General features: G+C 42.7%; 1 protein-coding gene across 1 annotated transcript in view; it reads right to left on the reverse strand.

Annotated features, from left to right (window-relative positions):
* Window positions 1–3,439: 3,439 nt before the first annotated feature.
* LOC101846355 overlaps window positions 3,440–25,718 on the reverse strand; it is a 31,206-nt gene continuing 8,927 nt past the window's right edge. Inside the window, exons 2-3 of the mRNA XM_005099237.3 lie at window positions 8,048–15,350; window positions 3,440–6,188 (exon numbers count right to left, since the gene is read on the reverse strand). Of these exons, the coding sequence (XP_005099294.1) occupies window positions 5,823–6,188; window positions 8,048–15,331 (7,650 nt within the window). The 5' untranslated portion in view covers window positions 15,332–15,350 and the 3' untranslated portion in view covers window positions 3,440–5,822. The remainder of the gene's footprint in view (window positions 6,189–8,047; window positions 15,351–25,718) is intronic.

Raw genomic sequence — 25,718 nt, forward strand, 5'->3', positions numbered from 1 at the left:
AATAGAAGTTCACAAGAGAGTGACAAACATACAAAAGAAGTAGAGGAAAAATGACAATAGTAAGGATGAGGAAAGAAAAAGCAGCAGTTCCATCTATGTTGTTCTGGCACAGTATGAGTATGACATTGATAAATTAGTCCATTTACAATTCTACTGTGCATAAGAACATGTTAATATCCCCCCTTTGGATATATTAATGTAATTTTGCAGACGTTTCCCATCACTATGAAAACAAATATATGTCATGATGGGCCGTTTCGAACCTGCCTTTCAGGGTCAACCTGAGCTAAGGTATAAAACATTCCCAGTCCCAGTAGATAGACAGAGGTACCTGATAAAAACTTTCCCACTCTGGAAACGACCTTCTTTGTATCACAGCTAAGTGCCTACTTCCTACACCACAGATGCCTGTTTTTTGGGCTGGTCACATGGATCTAAAAAAAAATGATTAAAAAAAATTAACACCCTTTTGTGTTAAACTCAACATTGGCATTTGATTTCATATGATACTGCCGCTTTTTGAGCTGGTCAAAAAACCATTCATCCTTCACAAAACTTACAAAAATTATAGTAAAGAAAGTTTCCACAGAAAACGCTGAAACAGGATAAAATACTAAAAAGTGAAAAACTGACTGAATGACCTCGAGGAAGAAAAAAGGAAGACATAATGAGCGTGCTACATCTTCTTAGCAACGAAAAACGAAAATGAGTCAAATGAAAATATATAACAAGTTTTATTGATATATTCTTATACTGCACACCCTCATTGACACAATTTAGGTCATTTAGGAGGCAGGCTGCTTTGACACTGCCTGTCAGGGCCAATCTGGGCTGGGAGGGATACAACAATGTCCAACAGAAATGTGGAGAATGTTGTCTGCAAGCAATGGTGAAGCAATATTTGCTACACCAGACACTGATGAGGATATTATTCACATGATTATAATGATTTGTCAGTGACGAGTTTCATAACTCCCTTCACTCGTAACAAAATACACATTACGAAGTATCATTGTACAGTTTAGTTTACAGGGGGGGGGGAATCTGTTGTGAATTACAGTGAAGTTTGTCTCCAAAAGTACGGAGTACAGAACATGAACAATGACAAACAAGCTCGATGCAAACAACTCAACTGTATAGAGAAGAAACTTTAAAAAAACTTAAAGACTGGATTTGAAAATCAATGTCTTCTGTTCTAGACAAGAGGGGTGGGGGGGGTGGGGGGTTCTGCAGCACTCTTAATAGCAAATGCTTAGCTATATGAGCTGGGCAGACAGTAAGTATGTTCATGGAGAACAAATTATTATTCACTATACACCATGATAAAAAAGAATAAAAATTTGCGTATAATTTACAAGACTCCATTCTAAAGCATTATTTCTTTTTTTCTCAAAAATATCTTTCATAGACCTATAACTTATGAGTAAAGAAAAAATAAGCATCCCTCCCCCCTTTCCCCTAAAAAAAAAAAAGAAGATAAATTTGTTAAAAATCTTGCTAAAGAACTGAGCAAAAAATGTTTGTTAAGGGAGGAGAAAAAAATGGGACAGCAAAATACTAAGGACTGAACAGAATCGCAAGCAACAAGTAACGTCATGGTACCGATGAAATTTCCCAATGGCACACTTATTGAACTACTACTATTCCCTTTTAACTAGTAAGTTCAGTTTTAGTAAGTGTTTTATGGCACTTGTAACACAATAAGGTCATAAAAGTGATGAAGAATAGATGTGTAACAATTACAAGAGAGTAACATACACAAAAAAGGAGGAGGAGAGATAAGGACGATAGATGTTTGAAAGGAAAGGAGCAAACCACACCAGAGCACCTGCCAACCACCCAGTTTAACTAGTAAAGCCAACCAACTACAGCTATGTAAATGTCATAGCTGCTGCTCAGAGTTGGAAGAGGCCTCAAAAGCTTTCTTCTGATATATTTCTGTGGAGCCATCCAGTGTTTCTTCAAGTCGAGATATACACCAGGGTGTGGGCACAGCTTAATAACTATCATCAGGGCAGGCCCTGATAACTGTGCCTACATCATAACGGTACACCGTGGATGTAGAAATGACATAGGTTTGGGACCCCAAAAAAAATTCTGGCTAAAACCTCACTCATAAAGTTAATGTGTAGTCTGCTGTAACAGATCAATGTAACTTCACATCAGCTGCTCAGTGTATAACCCTGATACAAGTCACTTTCTGAAATGGTGTATGTGGAGTGTGGAGTCATGCACTAATCAGTTATTTTGCTTTGTTCCATGCAGACAAAAAGCTACATCATCTACCCTCCCACCTCCTCCCCCACAATTAACTCATAATGAATCTTCATTTGGCAGTGATATCAATGTGGGCACTCACTTAAAATAGCAAATTTGATGTGCATGTATTCAGCCAACAAAAAACCCCCATAAAACATTTGAAAACTGAAAAGGAATTTCAAAAATCAATTTTAATCATTCGGAAAGAACATTTCTGCATCAAATAAGCACCATTTAATTACAACGTGTATTACCATTAATATTTTTGTGCATTCTGAAATACAATTACACTTTCACTTCAATGATCGACGCACGGTACAATAAATGACTCAAGCTCAGACAGCACTGACAAGTGAGAAGTTCACAAGGCTGATTTCTTCTATCTGAACTGACAGACTTGCTCAGGAGTCAGACAGCATTGACAAGCCAGGAGAGTACAAGGATGATTCGGTCGCTTTTAAGCACAAGGGGGCTATCCCCAAAAATGCTGTTTCGAGAAAATTGAAGGTAAAGTTTTCGCCCTTTGTTCAGTTTTCTCTATAACCAAACAAATACACACCAATAAAACCAAACTTCTCCTATTGGTAGGGCAATGCTCACTTGTGGTGTCAGTCAAGATTTCTGGAACCCCCTGAAATCTGGGTTAGCTCGCTTGTCCTTAAAAGTGACCATTTATTCTAAAAAGACTCCTTTTTTTTAATAGTAGAGGGTTTTACGGCGCTCGCAACTGCATACGGTCATATGAGCGCCAAGGGGTGGGTGTGAACAGAGAAGTCTTTACAGGGAATCAGACTTAAGACTGCTCACCTCTCTAGCTTCAACAGCACAAGGTCTGCTTTGACTATCAAGGCACCCCAAAATAGCAGGTCACAAGAGAGTGACAAACATACATAAGAAGTTGAGGAAAATGACAATAGTAAGTATCAGGAAAGAAAAAGCAGCAGTTCCCTGTTGTAGATTAGGCACAGCTATGAGCGTGACATGAGTCAGCCCATTTACAATTCTACTATGCTTGAACAAGAAATGTCCCCCATTTGTGAATGGCCTAAAGACACTTCAGTCAGTGGCACTGCCCCGGGGGGTTAAAAGACTCTGTACTGAGATGTTCATTCACACCAGCAGGAACTACCAGACCCTAGAAGTGCAGGTACTACAACTCTTTTGTATAATTTTCTCTTTATTATTAGAAATTATAAGACAATTGTAAGGGAAAAACTAATGAAAATCAGAACAAAGTTGAATGAGACTTGAACTCTTTATCTCCAGCAAGCCTCTCCCTGCCCGTGATCCAGACATTTCCCCCCTTGTTTAGATTTACTCTAATGGCCAATTTAGTCATGTGCATGTCATTCTCAGGTTTCGTATCAAGAGAGGCGTCCGGCATAGTGGGACAACCTGCTCACGAGATAAAGAGTTGAAGCAAAATAACAAAGCAGGAAAGTGGCCTGAAAAACATTTCTAGACAATTCCCATTTTTCCTAGAACTCCCAAGACAACAATCACTCTATACTCTATGACAATAGAAATTCGGGTGAAAAACAGGGAGCTTCATCCCCAGATTGAGCATCCGCGAGTCGTTTTCAAGAAGCGTACACATAACAACATACACTATAACATGGACAGGTCGAACACAGAAGACTCGAAATGATATATCCGTCGAACTGTGCCTGAGGTCCAATTTTTTTTCTTTCTTCTTTATCTTAGTAAGATATCCCTAGAACTACGGATCTCTCAAACTACCGAGGCTGGTCCCCACGAATTCGAGCTATCCGTGTTACACTGTATTACTTGTCCCTGTCCCTGAAATCTTCACAGAAAATACTGTAAAAAAGAAAGGAACATAAAACCACCCAATCAAACTCACTTTTAATGGGGGGGGGGGGAAGAAAGAAAAAAAATTAAATGTTAAAACTAAAACCAAAATCAGTCACAGCCATTACAAAATAATGTTCTTTTTCACAATACAAAAGTACCAACCTATGATACTTTCACTTATTGTAAACTAAAAATCTGATCAGACTATACTATTAAGTAACAAATACAACAGTGCCAACAGTACAACAGTACTAAATGACAAAAATAGCCTAATGTGGGGGAATTCTTTAATCAATTAAATATGCAAAGACAAAGAAATCCAACCATCAGTCACGTAGATCACACCTCACTATTCCCTAAAAAATCTGTGTTTCAGGAAAGAGAGACAAGGCTACTGAAGAAATACAACTTCCTATCATCATACACATCTATGTACACATGACCCGGCCTGACAGGGCCTGCCACGCATGCAAAAGTAAAAAGAGACGGCAAAGCATACTAAATTCTATGTGAAAGCCGTTATGTTGAGGCAGCAGTATTCACAAGCCTTGCATGAAAGATCAGATCTATCTGTAGAGAAGGAAAATTGATGATGAGAATATCTAATTCAAAAGAATCTACTGAATCTCCGTTTTCTTGAGAGCTTCACTGCGGCCAAGTCACTTAACGGACACAAAGACCATCATTCAGAGCAAGGGAAAAGAAATAACGACAGAGACAACAGACGGGGAAAAAAAGAAAGAAAACCAACAAAGCACCCTCTCGAACTCCTCACGAATGAAAGAAATTTTCTTTGACATAATTTGTAAAACTAGAAGGAGGCTGGAGACAAAAAGTGATTGTGAGATTGGAAATTCTGCCAGCATGTGCAGACTCCCTTTGGAAGAGAAACTTCTTACATAGAAAACATTTTGAAGTCGACAATAAGTAAACCAGGACCAGATACTTTCGCAACAATGTTTTTCTCCGTTGTTTCTTTGTATAATACTGTTTCAGCAAGTAATCATGTCAGCCAGACCCCTGATTCAACAGACTAGCCCGCAGAAATAAAAATCTTTCTTTTGTATACACCAACACAAGCAAACTGCACACATTCAAGCACTTTCAGGGAAGCAGGCATACAAAGACTAGCACTAACAAGAAAGCGCACATTCAGGCACTTACAGGAAAGCACACATTCAGACATTTACAGGGAAGTGATGATCAAATGTCAAAACACCACCTGTCCACTTGTATTCCATTGAAATTTCCCTACAACAGGTACATTACTATACATATATTTACATATATGTGGCATCTCCTTGTTGAATGATGAGTTGCATATACGAAGAGAAGCATTTACCCTTGGACACGATTCCAAAAAGCAGACATCAGCAAAACAAGGGTTGCACCTTTCTCCTAATCATGACCCATCAGTTACCCCGACATCTTCGAGAGCATATACAGTTACCCCTGTGATGTACAGGAATTACAAGTGTTGAAAGAAGTATTATATTCTATAAATGCAAGATGTGACGACACAATAACGACTCTTTTTATATTTGACGGAAAGATAAAGTGTTGACACCCTGTCTTTTCGAAAACAATCACCTGCAAAACTGTCAGTCCCCTTCCCCTTGAGTTTCTTTTATATTACAATGATTCTGTGTATGACATCCAGCTGCCTAAGAGAACCACTTTTCTCCTTGACAACGGGTGGCCACCTTTGGACAATTTCCACTCTGTTTTATGCATTTTATGACACAGCATTAATCAAACAATGATATGGAATCAGTGTCGAATTCTTCCATGGCAAAGTCTGCCGAGATATCCTCCAACTTGTCAGGTGAGATCGGAAGCTCCACTGGGACTTCTAAAGCAACTTCTGAGGACAAGATGTCGGGGGTCCGCCCTGCTGCAGAGTCAGTCGGTGTGGAGAAACTATCCGCCAGCTCCTCGTTTGTCCCTGAAGAGACTCCGCTGTCTACACCAAGGGCCGACCACTCGTTGCTGCTTTCCGAGGCCCTGGGTTTCTCTGTGGCTGGGATAGAGTCCGTGGTGCCCAACTTTTCACCCCCATGGGGACGAGGACCATCAGGAATGGAATTGCAATACTCACTCAACACCGTGCTCAGCTGAAAAAGAATAAACAGTATTTAAAATAATATGGCAATGGAAATAAGTTTTAATATTAGTAAGCGTTTGATGACACTTGCAACACAATAAGGTCATATATAGGTGTAGAAGATTAGAGGTGTTTCAAGAGAGTAACAAACACAGAAAAGGAAGGGATTTATAAGGATGATAGATGTTTGATAGGAAAGAAGGAGCAAATCACACCAGAGCACCCACCAACCATCTACTCATCTTTTCACGGACAAATAATCAAAGTCACAGCACGAAGAAAGAAGCAGTGAAAAAGAAAAATGTGCACAGTGAACCTCACATACAATAAATGACGCAGGAGCCAACAAATGTCCACAAAGCAATGTCAAAGTTAAAATATTCTTGTCTCTCAAGATTCGGCTTTAGTCGAAACTGCATTGATGCACCAAAATTGAAAGCCAAACAACATGAAATTGTTTTTAGTTTCAATACAGGTTTTATGACGCTTGCAACTGCATGAGGTCATATGAGCATCAAGGGGTGGACGTCAACAGAGAAGTCCTTACAGGGAATCAGGCTTACTCTGCTCACCTCTCTAGCTTCAACAGCACAAAGTCTGCTTCGACCATCAAGGCACCCCGGAAATAGCGGGTCACAGGAGTGTGACAAACATACAAAAGAAGTAAAGGAAAAATGACGATAGTAAGGATTAGGAAAGAAAAAGCAGCAGTTCCCTGTTGCAGTTCACGAACAGTTATGAGCATGACATTGATGAATCAGCCCATATTAATCACCATTCTACTGTGCATAAAAGAACATTAATGTCTCCCCCCCCCCCCCTTTGGGAATGGTCTAAAGACACTTCAGTCAGTAGCACCTCCCCGGGGGGTTCATGAAATTGTGGGACGAAGTTCACTGTAAAAAATGTTTAAACAACAAGACAAAACAAGTGTTTATAAGTGCAAAATAAAAGGTGATAAGTGATCAGTGATGCCGCCACTGCAAGGAAATACTTTATGCCTTACATGCTCCCTTTATGCCTTACATGCTCCCTTTATGCCTTACATGCTCCCTTTATGCCTTACATGCTCCCTTTATGCCTTACATGCTCCACCCCTGTTCAAAATAAACCAACAAAAAACCCCCCAACATAAATAAATAAATAACTGCCCCAAAACTTTCACATTTTTATTTTTTGCTCACCCTGTCAACTATAATCAATACACATCCCACAACACATGCTCAATAGTAACTGCAGAAAGACCAAGATATTTGATAAAAACTTATCCCAACTCTGGAATCGAACTTGGGTCTTCTGTGTATGAAAGCAAAGTGCCTAGCCGCTATACCACAGACGCCGGTGCTTTGTTTCTTGGGGCATGGTGTGGAGACATTGGGTAATGGCCAATTGTCCCTGATTTAATGGGAGAGTACCATTTTCTTAAATGTTCAAATTATCTTTGAAATGTGCAACTATAATTTCATATAACTTTCATGTTCTGTTATTAAATTTGTTTTCATCTTTAAATGCGTAACTCAAAGTAGTAGTGCATCAACACAATTTAAACCATTTTGACTTTGAGCCAACCTGGGTTAAGGGGGGTTTTGGCAAAAAGACTCAATTAACATTCTCCGGAACTTGGGAATCAAACCCGGGTTTCCTGTGTGCAACAGCAAAAGGCACCTAACTGCTACACCATAAACACCAGTGAAGAATAATCAACAAACAAACAACAGAACATTCAAGCCACACATAAATAATAAAACTAAATCAACCATCCAGCAAACCAAACTTTTTATTTTGGACCCCCCCCCAACATATATATTTTTAAAACTTGGAATAAATGTTTATTTTTTAACTTGGGTAGAAGTACAAGACAACACTTACCTGTTCCGAGGTCTCGTCAATAAACTGCTGGTTAATCAGCAGGAAGGCGTCCCCCTCATCCTGCAGCACGGGGTTTTCACACAGAGCTTCGTGCCTGGACAGAGCCTCCGTGTCTGTGGTGCTGTACTTGCACTGTCGGGGACAGAACAGGACCAGCTCCGGGGTGCACACCTCCTCCACAGTCTTCAGAAACACAGCGCACAAACCTTCCTTGTGCTTTTGGATAATGTGTTTTTTCACAAAATTGCAGCGCACAAACTGTTTGCGGCACACCCAGCACTTGAAAACGCCCCTTGTGCTCGCGTCAAACGCTGACGGATCACTTGCCTTTCGCGCCCTCTTAGCTCTTTTTGAGTTCGAGTGGTCGCGTTTGCGTTCACTCTCACTGTCGTCGTCGTAATCGTCATCATCATCATCGACATTGTACTCATCGTCATCATCTGACATAAGTTCATCAATCATATTAGCGTCTTCTCCTTTCTGATATTTGCTGACTTCTTTCCTTTTTCTCTCCGACCGTCTCACAAATGGCTGTTCAGGTTCCGCCTCACCTTCTCCACTCGGCACCTGATTGTCACCTGCAGCCTCGTCAGCTTTTTCTGCACTAGGACTGAGTTCTTCACTACTACAACTATTTTCATTTTGAGGTCCGGCAGACAATCTTCTTTTCCTGGAAGTTTTGCTTTTGAAAATTTTCAATTTCAGTTTTCCAGTACTTTTGTCGATGACACATGTGTTCACCTTAGACTTTGCCAGTCCTTTGCCATCCGCCAGTTCTTTGAATTCCAACTCCTCTGAATCTTTGTCCTGAACACTCGGAATCAAATCAAGTGGTCTTAATGGCTTTCCAGCGATGTCAACCTCCAAACCAACATGCCCCGATACTAAATGTTCCACACTTGACCTGACCACAATAGGCTCTGAAACTATGACAGGCATACATGTAACGACAGCTTCATGCTTGACAGGCACGTCAACAGGTACCAACGTCTCATTATTTTCTGGTAGGACTGAGGAGGTTTCAGAAGGCTGAGAAGTGTCCGATGACATTCTGCTTTTTTCACCCGCATTAGGCGGCTTTTCTTTCCCCGCAGACACATCCTGGGAGGAAAATTCCGGGCAGAGACTTCTTCTCACATTTTTCGAATATGACCCCTGTCCTTCTTTTGGATCAAGCGACGGAAGGTCATCTGTGTCTTGCGTTTCTGGCATCTGTTGGTCTCCTTTAGACAAGGCAGGCTTTTCTGCTGCAGTCGTCGACCCCTGAGTGAGACCTCCTCCCTCCTTCCCCTCACTGTCTTGGGACCTCTTCTCCTCCTCTTGCTTTACTTTGAGAAGGTTTGCAAAAGGGCCGGAGAACGACATAGATCTCTGAGCGAGAACCACTTGCGTGGTGATGACATCATCAGAAGTCTCTTTCGCATCTTTGTTGGAAGGATCCTTTCCCTCACTCTCTACAGCGTCACCCTCTGCTCTCGGCCCACAACCCTCACCACTCCCTCCAACTATCTCCCCAGTATTGTCAGCTCTGTTTAAACACTCAGTTTGATGGTCGGGTACAGAGTTTTCACTTTCTGCTTGCGCATGAGAATGGGGAAGTGAAGTTGCAGCCACTTCCTCTGCAACTAGAGCTGTGGCAGAATGGTTCATATTTTTGGAACCTGGCGGGCCCAACGGTTGAGGTGGTAGTGCGGGAGAGGGTCTCTGACTGGGCTGAGAGGCTGAAGGATTAGCATTACCGCTAGAGCTAGAGTTATTTTGGTTCTCACCAGTATTTTGAGCATTGTTAGAGCCTTTGTAGTATATTTTGCTGACAAACTCATCTATCACCTTAGAGTCCGGGGTTATAGTCACTCCCTTGTACGTCGCGTACTGTTTGAATTTTGAAACAAGACGGCGGGACAAATTTTTTGGCATGTTGGGGACTTTTGCAAAGACCTTCTCCAGTAAAATACTATTCACTTTGGCTTCTTCACTAATGTAATCGTCCGACTTGCCTTCTCCACTGCCTTGTTGGTTTCCTACTTGGGAAGATTTTCCTTGTGTATCTACAGTACTGTCCTTTACGTTAGGCCGACCATCAGGATTGTCATTTCCAGTAGAATTATTCCCCTGTGAAGCAACACTAGAAGTTTCAAGAGTGCCACTGTTAGGTGCGGTGTGGGTAAAATAATGTCCAGTTTCTCTAGAGGACGCTGTAGCGACTGAGCTGGTAGGATGAACAGGGATGCTCGATGCATCGGAGTATATGGAGGAGTCATTTCTCGATGAATTAACAGTACCATTGACAGAAGCAGTTCCCGACTGAGCTGCCTGCAAGTGAGCTGCCCCAGCTGAACCATGAACTCCTGGTACCATTTCCTGCCTAGCTGGAGGGTAAGAAAGGTTTACATTGGTCGGAACTGAAGGCATCACATGTTGAGAATGAGGAGTTGGCTGCATATTCTGTGAGTCGCTGGACCCTGGAGGGGAGTCTGCATCAAGGTCGATCACAATGGGGGCATTTTGATTGTTACCAAGAGCGGTAGCACCAGCCCGAGCTGCCGGGGGCCCCTGGGCGGGAGGCACGTTCTGAAACTGTCCGCCCCTGCCTCGTCCTGGAGGTCTCACGGGATACCCTGGCTGTCTCGGCACCGGCATTCTGGCCCCGCCAGGGGAGCCTCGAGACCCTCCGCGATACGCAGCCGATGGATTCATGGCCGCCCCTCTTCCTCTGTAGGGCCTCGTTGGACGAGGAGGGCCTTGATGATACGGCCTGGTCGCACCAGCCGGGCCCCCACCGCGGGGGTTTCTGTACATGGGTCCCCTGATGGGGCCTCTAGGGCCTTGTGGCGCAGAGTTAGGAGGTGTGTTTTGGGTCAGATCTCCTCTTTGTGGTCTCGTCGGTCTCGGTGGTGCGTTGCTTCGTGGTACGACCCTTCCATAAACATTTTCAACCATACCATCAAAAGCATCAGTGAGGCTGTCATTGAAATTATCTCTAAGGCCTTGACCATCCAAATCTATTGGGTGAAACTGGCTTTCTCCAGCCGAGGAACTTATTTCAACTTGAGTGATTTTCAAAGCTCGGAGGTTTTTCAGAGCCAGTGGCAGATCAAACGGAAGCTTTGAGTTGTCTGGGGTGTTGTAACACTTCCTGATATGCTCTGCAAGATTTCCATCATTGTAAGTCATGAAATCACAGCCTATCTGAGGGCAAAAAAATAACAGTTGACCAGATTGCAAATTTCTGAAAGCCCCGAGCAAAGAGTCACTGTGCATAGCTTTCATGTGACGCTTCATCACCTCTTTGGAGCCCTGATCCTTGCCGCAATACACACAACAGAAAGAGAAGTTGACAGCATTTACTGATTTAGGGGCGTTCGGATCTTTCCCTTTCCCTGGAGTCACAGAGACGATCTGAAGATCATCGTCTCCGTCTCCAGCATCGTCTCCCCTGGAGGACGCCAGACAAGCCAGGTCTTCAAAGTGTTTACTCACGTCCAGGGACCTGCTGGGGTTGTACTGCTGGGGAGGTCCGGGTTGCCTCACATTGGACATTCTGTTGGGGGCTCCTCTCAGGTTTGGTGACTGACTCGGGTACCTTGCCCTGCCACCCGGTCTACCTCTTGGGTTGTTCACACCGCGCATTCTTTGACCAGCCGGAGGGCCTGGTGCGGGCCTTATCTTAGTGACAGCGGTGACAATAACATCGTCATCGTCGTTGACAGTTGGATTTCGAGAACCCCTGCCCATGGACATCGAGGGCCGACCCCTTCGACGACCTGCTCGAGGCATGTAGCCTCGTCCGGGTTGCATGGGATACGCCCCTCTGTTGCCAGGCATCTCCGGGGTAAAAGTTCTGTAGGGAGGGTGAGAGGACGGAAGTCGCTGCCCATGCTGAGGTGGCGTCACTGCAGGCGCTCCAGGTCTGAAGGGAGGAAGACCGCTCGGTTGCCGAGCTACAGCTGCTGTCAGGATGGGCATGCTTCCTCTGGGTCTCATGTCGCTCTCCACCCAGTCGGACCTTTGGTGCCGCGGCGCTTTCCCACTCAGATAGATACTGGGGCTGAGAGGCACCCCTCCCTGACCCTTATCTCCCCCTCCTGGCCCAGCATTTTTCTGTGGTGTTGAGGGAGAAGGAAATCTCTGACCTGTCGCAATAGCTGTGGGCCGAGGTCCAGCATTGAGGAACGTCGGCGTGGTAACCGCTTGCTGCATCATAGGGGGCATTTCTGCAGAGGTGTGGGGAATGCCAGTGGAGGAAACGAGAAAATTGGGCATATGAGAAGCATCTTGTGCAACAGGCGCACTGCCCTGAAAGGATGGAGGAAATTGGTTGACGTTTTGACTTGCCTGCTGCATTTGACTTTGAGGCTGAGAATCAACCCCAAGGACAATTGGTGCACTGTTGAAACTAGACGTCGTATTCATTTGCTGCTGAGTTTGTGCACTGGTATATAATAACTGATTGCTGGTCATTTCTTGAGATGGGGCCATCTGGGCAGGAGACTGCTGCTGGGGCAAGTCGAAGGGAGGTAGATGTTGCATGTTGTTGGCTGCCTGGCCTTGACCTTCACTGTACACCGGAGGGGCGATGGGCGCCTCCGGCTGGTACGCTAGCATTGAATTCTGCCCACCGCCTAAAGTGGGAACATTTGACTCTGGGGGGAAAACCGGTGGTTGCTGAGGGTGCTGCTGCTGCTGAAGTTGCTGCTGTTGTTGTGGCTGTTGTTGACTAGGAAAATCTGTGAGTCCAGGGGCTGACGATGGAATCTCATGGGGGTTGATTACACTGGCTGTGGAAGACTGCATGCTTGTGGGCATGGAATCGTCTGACAGTAAAATGGAATAAGTGTCTGAGAGGAGGTCCAGCATCTTAGGCTGTGACACATCAGCGAAGGATTGATCCATACTTCCTATTGATGGTTGACTTGGTACAGTGTAGTTATTCTGAATCGAGTTCCCAACTGATAATTGACTCGGTCCTGGATTATAATTACCGTGAAGAGGCTGAGCCATAAATGATCCACTCGACGGAGGTTCTTGATTAGTAATGTCTGTCCTTTGATGCATGTGGTTACTGTTATTGAAGGGAACCTGAGGCCCTTGAGAAGGAGTTTCCATCATGGGCATACATGTATTAGGGGCAGGCTGGCTGCCAGAATTTTGAGGAAAACTAAATGGTACAACGGATGGCGGCTGGCAAACTGTACCGGAACTATTTGCTGGCTCTCCAGGACTGGGAAATGGCAACGGTTGTGGCTCGTTTCCGTTGACCATCGTCCCATTATTTGCCATTGACTGTTGCATATTCCCTTGCACCATTGTCTGGTTATTTGGCAGAGGCTGATGAGGGGCAAACTGTTGTGGAAGATCTTGAGGAACTGAATGGCCCGCAGGATTAAATGTCACTTGGCTGGAGGATCCATCAGACAGTGTCTGCAGTATAGGTTGATTATTGGGGGGAAACCTGCCACTGTCATTTGAATGGTTAGGATATGATGAAGCAGCTTGAGAGGTATGGCTGTTGGGAAGAGGAGCGACAGCTGGCATGGGAGGTTGAAATTGGGCATCATTGCCACAACCGCTAACAAATCCTTGTTGTTGAAAGTCATTGGGCTGAACAGCCATGTTATTGGAAGGATAACTGAAGGCTCCAGCCTGGTGTTGGGGAGTAGAATAAGTGTGAAGAGGTCCTGTCTGTTGTTGGACTGGAAGCTGATGCAAACTAGGTTGAGAAGCCTCTGGAAGCATGGCCGAAGCAGTATTTACCAACTGTGGTGTGTTTTGCCCATTGTTAAGGCTGTTTCCTGCAGTCGGTTGATTTGTGTTTACAGGGGGAGGATTGAAATGAGCTGGGGACTGCATTGCAGAATTTCTCGTGGTCTCATGTGGAATTGTTGTTGGATGTGGCACCCCAGATTCCTGGTTGAATGGGGTTGACCACTGTGTGGCTGGGAGTGAGGCAGGAGTGTTGCTGCTGCTGCTACTGGGGACCTGTGAGCTGTCAAACTTCTTTTGCTCCACCGATATTGAGGCATCTGGGGCTATTTTGACCTGTGGGCCAGGACTTTCCACGATCGGAGAATGTTGCTGGACCTGTGTGATGATGGTTGCATACTTTAGAAAAGCAGGAGACAGTTTTGTCTTGTGCTTTTTCTGACAGTCTAAAAGATATGACACAGTCGACTTGATCCTTTCCTTTTCGGCAACAGACAAGAGTTGTATGTCCGTGCAACATTCGACGAGATGATCACAAAAAGAGTTCATGTCGGTACTGCTATGGCTACATTCCTCCTTGACACAGAAAAAAGAGAGATCCTGCGGCTGCACGTTGCCGAACCCACTACCCGAGCTAAACGTGGCCACAGTTGCCCCCACTGGATGCTGAGATATTGTGTGGCATTTCAGCTTCTCCACCGAAACGCTGCTGTAAGGGCAGGTCATACAGTACATCGTTTCAACTTTGACATTCCAGTTCACTTTCAGAGGCCCGGTCACGGGTTTTTTATCCACCTCTTTCTCTGCCTGCTCCTCAGTCCATGATGATATGGAAGCTGGAGGTTTACAATCTACTTCCTTCTCACTCAGTTTGGAGGTAGACAGCGTGTCATCGTGAATCGTGATGCTAGAGGGAAAGGGGGTGCTCTCTGCATTTTCCTCGGGACCTGACAGGTAGAACAACGCGTCGGTTTTCCTCACTTCAGCACTTGTTTGCTTTGAAATCATTTTAGCGATGGACTTTGGCAGCATTCCTCGGTGACGAAGCTGCGTGTGTTTCTCCAAATGCTCTGTGCTGTAAGTCATGAAATCACAGAATATGCACGCCGAACACGGGTCTTTGTCCATTTCACACTCTGGCTGGTGCACCTCATTATCCTGAGGGACAGCGTCAAGCTCCTTGTCGTGTTCTGTCTTACAATGACGAGAAACCTCGCTGCGAGAAAGACTGTTGAAAGGACAAAAGGAGCACTTGATCATGTGCTGCCGCATGTGAGTCACCAGCTCTCGTTTAGAATCAGCAGAGAACTCGCAGTAGTTGCACCAAAAGTGAGAGGAGAAAGAGGACTCCTCTGAAGCCTTTTCCCCGGAACCTTTGCGGATCTTGACCAGGTTAATGCTGGAGAACGGAGATATCTGGTCAGTCTCATCTTCCAGGTGGGAGGTGGATGAGGCTGCTGCCACCTTCTTCGACACGGGCGCGCGTTCCAGCGAGTCCTCTCCGTCGTCAGACACCGTGTCCTCATGATCTTTTTTCTTTTTTGACGATGCGACCGTTGTTCTTTTCTTTCTCTTCGGCATGGCTGCTCGCTTACTGGTTCTGTGAACATAAAAACATCAAAAGCAATCGATAAGTTCAAATAAATATGTAAGATAAAGATAGCACTTTTTATCATTTCTCCTTCTTTTTGTGTTTTACAGCGTTCGCAACTGCATAAGGTCATATGAGCGCGCAAGACACATTAAACATTTTTCAGTTGGTAGGAAAATTTGAATTTTGCCTGGTGGTGGCCGAAGCCTACTCTTATAGATTTTAGACCACCAAGGGATCTTTAAAGTGTGCAACTTGCACACGGGACCTCCGAGACTTTTTGCCCCTGTCCGAGAAGGCTAGGTGTAGATCTTTCCAATCAGAGGATCAGGGGTGTGGTTGAAGACAGCAGCAAGAAGAAGCCAAGGAGTAGCAGTAGAAAGGCTGCAGTAAGAGTCGGGAGCCCAGAGGAGGGGGAAAAGGAGGTGAGGGGGTGGGGGCCAAAAGTGGAGACGAAAGCAGACAACAGAGCATTGCTAGAGGCCAGGAAAGGAGGTGAAAGGAAACAATTTTAGAGAAGAAAATTTTCTGGTCACTACCCGGATTCGAACCCGGGACCTTTGAAATAGAGGCGAACACCTTAATCTCTATGCCATGAGAGCCCCCTATCATTTCTCCATTGTGTGTTTTAGAGACGCCAAAGCAAAGCCTTCTCTGATGGGGCCTCTAGGGGGTGGCCAGCCTCTGTCATAACTATGTCTTGTTTTTGTTCAGGATATATATTCCTTCTGCTTTCAAGGAACTCCCCTAAGGTCGTGACTGTGCAATGCTTCTATTCCCGTACTTCCTCGCACAATCAGGTTCATTTTAAATGCTTGTCATTTTATCTTGCCACAACTTGACTTTTGATGTCATAACCCTTTCGAAGAGACACTTTTTGCATTCCCTGGTATGTCAAGATGTTGAAAATTGATCAAATCAGTGACATGTCATCATGGCATTGATTAGGTATAAAGCGAGCTATTTTAGTGTCATTGTCTTATTGATTCGGAAACATTATGAAAAGGAGATAGGACAAACAGCTTGCTAAATCATTCTTTTCCTTCAGCACTTCTGAAAAGAAGATTTTAGTTATTTAGTTTTAGTAGAGTTTTTACTACGCTCACAATTGCATAAGGTCATATGAGCACCAAGGGGTGGATGTCAACAGAGAAGTCTTTACAGGGAATCAGGCTTATTCTGCTCCCCTCTCTAGCTTCAACAGCACAAAGTCTGCTTCGACTATCAAGGCACCCCAGAAATAGAGGGTCACAAGTGTGTGACAAACATAAAAAGTAGAGTGAAAAATGATGATAGTAAGGATTAGGAAAGAAAAAGCAGCAGTTCCCTGTCGCAGTTCAGGCATAATTATGAGCATGACATTGATGAATTAGCCCTTTTACGATTCTACTGTGCATAGAACATGTTAATGTTCCCCTTTTGAGAATGGCCAAAAGAAATTTCAGTCCGTAGCACCGTTCCGGGAGGTAAAGAGGATTTCACAAACTTGATGGAGAAATTATGTGTAAGCAGAGGGGTGAAGGAAATTTTATCTTCTCACACTGCTTAGGAACACATGACACAGTGAGGGAAAAAGCTAAATTGTTTTGATCACCTGAAAGCGTCTGGCAGAAACCATAAAATAAAAAATAACTTCAACACCCTGGACATTATCTTAAATACTGGCTACCCAGTGCAGAGTTGAGATTATGATTAAATTGAACCAAGTCATAAATTTGTTGGGAGAATTGGGAAAGCAGATGTTAGGCCAGTTAATTAACCATTATCCTTTTATCTATAGACTCATATTGATTTTAAAAAATTATAGATATCTAATAACGGGAAAGAATTGAAAAGGGCTCATATAACAGCATCATGAAAAAGAGTTATCAATCAAAGGTTTTACATTGATTATGCTCTCAAAGGGAGAAAGACATTTTCTTGTTTGTGTTAAGCAACACTGTGAAAATCTTATTTCAAAGAGAATCTGTCATGTTGCTCAGCAGTAATAGTTTTTACCAAAGAAAGCTGGCAACTGGAAATGCTCAGTATATATTTTTTAAAAGACCCCCCCCCCTCCACACCAACATTTGACCCTTTCTTCCCTTAAATGAGGAACACAGCAGAGAGGAAGAGTGCGCTGGAACTTTCTCCTTTATATGTCGCCAGGATTTTAGGGAATGCTGATAAAAAAGAAGAATCACACGTGTTACTGTATTATGTAATTAAACTGTTGAAGTTTTAGGCCCTTATTGACAGACACTAAAGATCATTTAACAAATGGGATGCTTCCACACTGCCTGTCAGGGCCAATCTGGGCTACGGCTAGCTGCCGTCATTTTAAAAAGTACAGTAAAGCATGTAATATGCAGTTTTCCAAAAGTGCCGAAGATTAAAGGTGTTATAAAAGAGAGTAACAAATACAAAAAAGAAAGAGGAAAGATAAGGATAAAATATGTTTGATAGAAGTAAAGAAAGAACAAACCACGCCAGAGCGCCCACCAACCGCCCGCGATCTAAGTTCGCAAGTTTGCCCCCACCCCCACTCCCCCTCCCGAAAAATCAATGGGCTGCTCTTTCACTTTCATTTTCACATCTCTATACGCTTCAGTACGTTCTACTCAAAATCTCTGCACCCGCGGAAATGAATGCGGTACGTGCCTTTTTTCCCCTTTTTTCTCGAAGCCGTGGGGGGGGGGGGGGGGGGGCAAAAAACAACAACACCAAACAGAACAAATCCAACCAACTGCCGCGCATCGCCCTCTCTCTGACTCTCTGCCCTCAGTTCCCTGCAGCGACAAAGTAAACAGGTGTCGTCGTCCTGCCTGGGTCAAAGCGACCCGTCGCTACCCCAGATTAACACTTGAGTTTAAGTTTTTAGTTCTGATAAACCAGCTCAAGAGTCTATACACGTGTACAGGTTACCGGTATTCCACTTCTAAGTTGTTGTTTTTTTTGCTGTTGTCGTTTGTTTTGTCTTGCTTTTAAGTTTTTGTTAACATTTTACGGCCCTTGAAACACAATTAGGCCATATATTATAAGTGCCGAAAATTAGAGGTATTACACGAGAGGAACTAACAACTAACGCACAAAAAGACGAAGGGGAAATAAGATATGGACGATATACGTTTGTGTAAGAAAGAAAGAGCAAACCACGCCTGAGCATCCACCAGCCACCTGCAGTCAAACGTTTCACACACAGTCCGAGGAGCTCTCGTGGCTTAGAGTTAGAGGTTCGCCTCTCATTCAATAGATCCCGGGTTCGCATCCGGAGACTGACCGAAAATGTTCTTCTCTGAAAAAAAATATCCTTTCACATCCTTTCCTGATCTCTAAAAATGTTCTGTCGTCTGCTTTCGTCCCGTCCCCCCTCCTCTGGGACCCTGACTCTTTCAGCAGCCTTTCTACTGCTTCTCATTGGCTCCTTCTTACTGCTGTCTTTCAGCTACACCCCTGATCTTATGGTAGGTAAGATCTACACCTAGCCTTCTCGGACAAGGTCGAAAAATCTCGGAGGTCCCGTGTGCAAGTTGCGCACGTTAAAGATCCCTTGGTGGTCTGTTGTTTTGACATGGTTTTACGGCGCTCGCAAAACTGCATAAGGTCATATGAGCACCAAGAGGTGGATGTCAAGAAAGAAATCCAAACAGGGAATCAGGCTTACTCTGCTCACCTCTTGTTTGTTTTAGTAGAGGTTTTACGGCGCTCGCAACTGCATAAGGTCATATGAGCGCCAAGGGGTGGATGTCAATCACCTCTTTAGCCCCAACAGCACAAAGTCTGCTTCGACTACCATATATAGTAACAAGGCACCCCGGAAATAGCAGTTCACAAGAGAGAGACAAAACATACAAAAGAAGCAGAGGACAAAATGATGATAGTAAGGATGAGGAAAGAAAAAGCAGAAGTTCCCACTATATATTGATCCGGCACAGTATGAGTAAGACATTGATAAATCAGCCCATTTTTATAATTCTACTGTGCATAAGAACATGTTAATAGCCCCCCTTTGGGAATGGCCTAAAGACACTTCAGTCAGTAGCACTGCTCGGAGGGGGGGGGGGGGGGGGGGTCTCGGTGGTCTAAATCGATACGAGTAGGCTTCGGCCGCCACCCGAGCAAAATTTCAAAATTTCTACCGACTGAAAATGTTTGGAGTGTCCCGTGCGCTTTTAAAATGCTGATGCAGTTGCGAGCGCCGTAAAACACTTACGAAAAAACAACAACAAAGAACCCACTATACCTCCCTCGAATATGAACAAAAGTAGCATGGTTTGATCGCGTAATAAAGAAATGTCTTAGTTTTAGTGAGAGTTTTACGGCACTTGCAACGCAATAAGGTCATAATAAGAAATAGAGACGATATACTTTTTATAGGAAAGAAGGAGCAAACCACACTAGAGCACCCGCCAACCACCCACGGAATAAGTCTTGTTTTTGGGGTTTTTTTTGTTTTTGTAAAGTGTTTTACCGCGCTCGCAACTGCATAAGGTCATATGAGCGCGCGGGACACAACTAATATTTTCAGTTGGTAGGAAATTTTGAATTTTGCCCGGGTGGCGGCCGAAGCCTACTCATCGATTTTAGGCCACCAAGGGATCTTTAACGTGCGCAACTTACACACGGGCCCTCCGAGATTTTTCGCCCTTGTCCGAGAAGGCTAGGTGTAGATCTTTCCTACCAGAAGATCGGGGGTGTGGCTGAAAGACAGCAGTAAGAAGAAGCGAAGGAGTAGCAGTAGAAAGGCTGCAGAAAAAATCAGGAGCCCAGAGGAAGGGGCAAAGGAGGTGAGGGGGTGGGGGCAGAAAGTGGAAATGAAAGCAGACAACAGAACATTGCTAGAGAGCAGGAAAAAAGGGAATAAGTCTGAACTTACATTTTATAATAATGATATAGACAAAGTAAATGGGTCTGTCCCAGCTACTCTAATTCCAAACCCTGACAATTCTGATTTAGAACCTTATTATTATGGTGCGTCGCGCAGTCTTATACGTATGTAACAGAACGTCTGATTATAACATAATCCGCATTTCTTCGTTAAACTGTTCCGCATCATCCTTCCTACCTTTCAGTATTAGTAGAGTTTGTTTTGTTCTGTTTAGTAAGAGTTTTACGGCACTTGCAACACAATATTTAATGTCATATATAAGTGCCGAAGATTAGAGGTATTACACGAGAGGAACTAACAACTAACGCACAAAAAGACGAAGGGGGGATAAGATACGGACGATAGATGTTTGATAGGAAAGAAGAAGCAAACCACACCAGAGCACCCACCAACCACCCGCTTAGAAGAGTTTTAAAGCACTTGCAACACAATTCAATATGGTCATATACGTGTTGACGATTAGAGGTGTTCCAGGAGAGTAACAAACACAAAAAAGAAGGAGAGATAAGGAAGGTAGATGCGTGATACTTGATACAGTAGGAAAGAAGAAGCAAGCTACACCAGAGCACCCACCACCCCCCCCCCCCCCCCCCCCCCCCCGCGTCTTCTATAACAACACATCACGAGCGAGGCCGTTGACTGTTGATAAGATGGTCAGCTAGAAAGGAAAAAGAGGAGGAGAAAAAGAGGGGGAGGAAAAGGAGGGGTGGAAAGGAAAAGAGGGGAAGGAAAAGGAAGCAGGTGGATGTCGTGAAGCGGGCGGAGAGACGGCCTCCTCCTAGCGAGTTTCGACCGAACCTCCCCCCGCCTTCTCAGAAGACAGATCAGAATAGAATACTGCCTTTGGGATTCTGAAATCAGGCATTGTTAAGACATGAAAGCCCAGCAAAGTTAAGTCTTTCTGGGCTGAGAAAATAGACAATTGACATTTGCCCATTTCAAAACCATAGAATATAATATAAAAGTATATATAATAAATAAATAATGGTCCGGACCGGTTCTTTTTGCTCTGGGCCAATGCAATACATGACTGTATAAAAATGTAAGGATAGAATCACGTGTACATCATCTTCTGTTACTGCCATAAAAGCAAGTGCTTTTCCCACTATATAGATTTACATGTTTTTGGGTTCTTGATTCAGTCTAGTTGGGTAGTTTAATCTCAAGGCAGTTGAAAATTCATTTTGCTGAAATATCTTTCCCTTTCAACATGATCAAATTTATGTATGTATTCAACAGACATCTTGCACAAAAGTATATGGGAAAAAAAGTAATACTAATGATTAATCTTAACCATCCCAAATGTCCCTGACTTTCAAACAATGCATTCTGAGAGTTGTTCACTTGAAAAATAAACATGCAAAACTGATCTTCATTTAGAACAGTTTTTTTCTTTCCATTGAGATTGACTTGAAGACGTATACGCAAAGAAAAAGTCTCCATTTGTCTTTTAGATTAATATTTCTTTTAAAGTTGTAACGTCACATGTAAAGAGCACGCAGTACAAGAAAGCGCATCTGGCACTGAACTCAGCTGCAACAATAATGGCCATAACGTGCCGACAGCGGAGATGGAAAGCTGTGGAGAAGCAACATGTGCAACTATACCTGATGCCGGAGAATAGACACTTGCTTTTTCAAAACGGGCTAGATACCTGTTAGAGTACCAGGCACAGGCCGAATACTATTTTGTTCAATGCAATAATATGAGCCGTATTGTTCAAAAATGAAGACAAGCACCCGATTGGTTTATTATCAGTGTACAAATATATAATACAAAATACAGTCAAAACTGACTAAGATGGCCGGATGGCCACCCATTGGCGAGGAAGAAAGTGGCCATCTTACATAGTGTCATTATAATGGGAAAAAAATATATGCCTGAGAGGAAATGGGAAGTGATCGTTTGTACTGGTGATTGTCTTTGTGTGTGGGGGTGAAAGTACTGAAAGCAAGTCGGCTGTACACACAAGGCACATATAACTAACCAATGTTTTAAAATGATTTAACATGTGTGACATTATCAAAAAGGTAAACAAATTAAGTAATGTTGTAATAAGATAGTAAATTATTACACTTAGTGTACAAATTCGAACCTCATAAAAGTACAACTGTACACTAGCAAAAGTTGTAAAGTCGAGAAAAGCATGTTAATTTGTACTTACTGCAGAGTTCAATGAGATAATTACACTATTATATTGACCTGGTGACTAAATCCTATACACTTTGAACCCATCTCTATCAAGTTTTATTTCCCTCCCACGGTAGCATGGCAGCGTGCCAGATAAACTTACTTCACGGGTCAGATCTTGCCTGTGGGCCACAGTTCAGCGACTCTAGTCTAGCCTATGGACTACACAATATTCATTTAAATAAACAAAAACCCATGACCCAATCCTTGACTAGGCAGGTGTGAAAAACAAAGATTACAGAAGAACAGACATGATGATATATACTATTTTTATGTCATGTATGTGACTGGTTTTTGTCTTCTTCATAGGGGCCACTTGCCTTCAAACAGCCACATTCCAATTTTGAAGGTTTATTTTCAAGTTTGGTAGGAACTAATTTTGAATTTGTCAGCAGGCAGCAGAAATTCCGGCGCTTTTCCAGTAGTTCCCACCCCCCTTATTTTGGCCTATATTTTATTCGAAATTCCCAAAATTGAGCTCGATTTAGTATTCATTCGAGTAGTAGATCTAGACTCTAGATCTGGGTAAAAGTACTAGATCGAGGAAATCGATATTTGTCAAAATAATAATTAAACACTATGCCAGCCTAGTGTTGTAAATTGCAATCATGAAGTGCGTCTGGGAAATTGACTGTCATCCAAACTGTCGCCATTGTTGTTTTGGTCGGAAGTGGAAGTACAATTTGGCCAACTGTTCTTTGCTAATATTATTGCCAAGTTGGAAAGTGAACCATTTTCCATTCCATTGACTGATACAAAGAAGCGTTTAATTTAAGGCCATCTGCTGGTGGAATTTCTAAAATCCATATCCCTTGACTATATATGTAGCAAAGATGATATATTCATATTAGTCAGACATTAAAGAATTAATTCAAGTAATTATTTATTATTATAAGCACATGGTTACCATGGTAACCAAGCAAACTTCCGCCATATTGGATAATTTTATCAAATTTCAAAAGCTATCTTCTCTCTTAGTTTTCGTCCGTTGGCTTTCATTTTTAGCAAGTACAAACTACAACACCTATATAATGAAGAAATAACGCCAGATTTGTAATATTATTATTTAAAAAATAAATTATGGACTCTGGAAATGTGTACATAGATGAAGAGCAAAAAAATCTCAAAAATCCCAACAAAAACACTGATTGTAAGTTTAATCTTAGAGTATCTTCAAAAAGGGCTCTATTTCAGTATAGGTCTCCATTGGAAGTACATTGTGTTAAATAATGAAGCTATTCAGGTGGAAAATAAAAGAAAAGATGTAATTTAAAGTCGAAAAAATAAATATTTTTTAAAAATTAAGAAAATATTTAAAAACATGACCCAAAATTGCAAAAAAAAATTTTAAAACCCATTTTTAAATGACTTTGAAATATAATTGATTGAAACGGACGCTCGAAACTTTGATGGAAATGGATGTAGGTTTCAAAAATGGAGATGAAAAACTGTATGGTCAAACTGGGGAAAAATGGGGAAAATGTCACCCGCAGATGGCCTTAACTCATTGCACCCGAGCTAGAGTATATTCGAAGCTGCCGCGCGCTTCCGTTCACCAGGCTACGAGAATAATCGTATCAAAATACCAGTCCACAAAATCCGAACCACGTATCCAGGTTTCTATTGAAAATAATAAATCGCTTGTAGCTTGCATTAGTTTTGTTGTTTTGTCAGCGCAAATCATGACAAGAAAGCGAGTACTGAAATCTTCATGGACGAGAAAAAGAAAAAATCTGCCACAAAAAACAACAGTGCCACTGCTATTTTTGTGTTTGTTGAAATACATGAACCGTGTTTTTAGTTTGTTGTAGGCATAAGCGGCAATGATAGTGAAAGTAGATTTAAATCTAGAAAAACAAGGCAATCAGATTGATTTTAGTGCCTTGAAATAAAACTTCGAAGAAAAGCTAGATCTAGACCATAGATTTATTATAAGTTGCTATTGCTAAATCGAGAGCTGATGAGTCGCAGTCGGACGACGAATATATTGTTTTCTCTGCTCTTTCCTTCATCTTTCTCTCTAATAAAATTAAAAGAACATTTTAAGTAAAATCTAAGTGAAATTTCATTTTGACACCCTAAATAGTTTGGGCACAATATGTGTCTCTAAGTTTAGTGTGTCGAGTTCAGACCGATTTTTCCCCCGCCTCGTGGCAAGCCAGGGTGGACACAAGTGTACTGCCGCGGCAAGGCAGGGTGAATTGGGTTAAGTAATTTTCATTCATGTATAGCACTAAAGGAGATTCATAAATTGAAACCTCTTCAAATATTCACTCAATTATATTCCTGAAACAGAAAAAAAAGCGAATAATAATTGGGGGGGGGGACTACCGAAAAAGCGCCGAAGTTCCAATGATCCACCCTGTTCTGATTAGATAGCAAAATTATAATGTTAAAATCACTTTCATTTTGCACTTACTGCAGAGTTCAATGAGATGATTGAAAGTTGGGTGAGACCGGGGTGAAAATAACCTATTTCTTGCTATTCTCACCCCGTTGTTTTACCGGAAATGACCCTAGAGAGGCATCAGGGCTGAGGTTACCGCGGTTTATGCTCCACAGGATCGTGTTCGTGAAGTCGAATAGTCACAGTTCAGGGTTGTCAATCTGGAGACAAATCCCAGAAACTTGGCTCTTTTGGATCGCGTCTGGCACGGAGAATTTCATCCAGCTTTCTGGCTCTTTTTTAGCTCCTAACTCCAAATGTTCCAGAAAAGGGGGAAAGAAGAGGCAAGAAGGAAAGAAAAAGAAAAAAAAAAAAAAAAAATGAAAGTGAAGAAAAGAGCTTGGAATTACTAAGTGCGTAGATCTAAACAACGGATGATCTGGCAAGTGGCCGGTCTCACATCCCGCACAGTAGCATCATCATAGTGAGATATATTTTTAAGAGGCAAAAAATGTTTGACATTATTATGATATAATTCTATTTGTTGTTCCGGTTCATTAAATATTTAATTTAGCAAATATATGGTTAATAAAAGATGATCATATCTGTTTCTAAAGTCTGCATCGTAATTTTCCATTATATCCCAGATACGACTTTAAAAAGTTTAATTCTGTAAGAGCACTCCATCATCTCATGGGATGAATACTTGAAGCAGGTCGAACTATTACATTAAAAAATATAGATCTACATCACTGTCGATATCCGGGGTGGGGAATAGCGGGTCATGAGATATTCTCACCAGGGGTGGTTGAGATGATAACACTGTTATATTGACCTGGTGACCCAATCACCCCCCAAACCCCGTATTTCCCTTTATAACTTGATGTTTTGCAATTAGAATCTAGATTAAATGTGAGTGTGTGTGCCTAAAGAA

The sequence above is a fragment of the Aplysia californica genome, unplaced genomic scaffold, assembly GCF_000002075.1.
Source record: "Aplysia californica isolate F4 #8 unplaced genomic scaffold, AplCal3.0 scaffold00206, whole genome shotgun sequence".
In the NCBI taxonomy this organism is placed as follows: Eukaryota; Metazoa; Mollusca; class Gastropoda; order Aplysiida; family Aplysiidae; genus Aplysia; species Aplysia californica.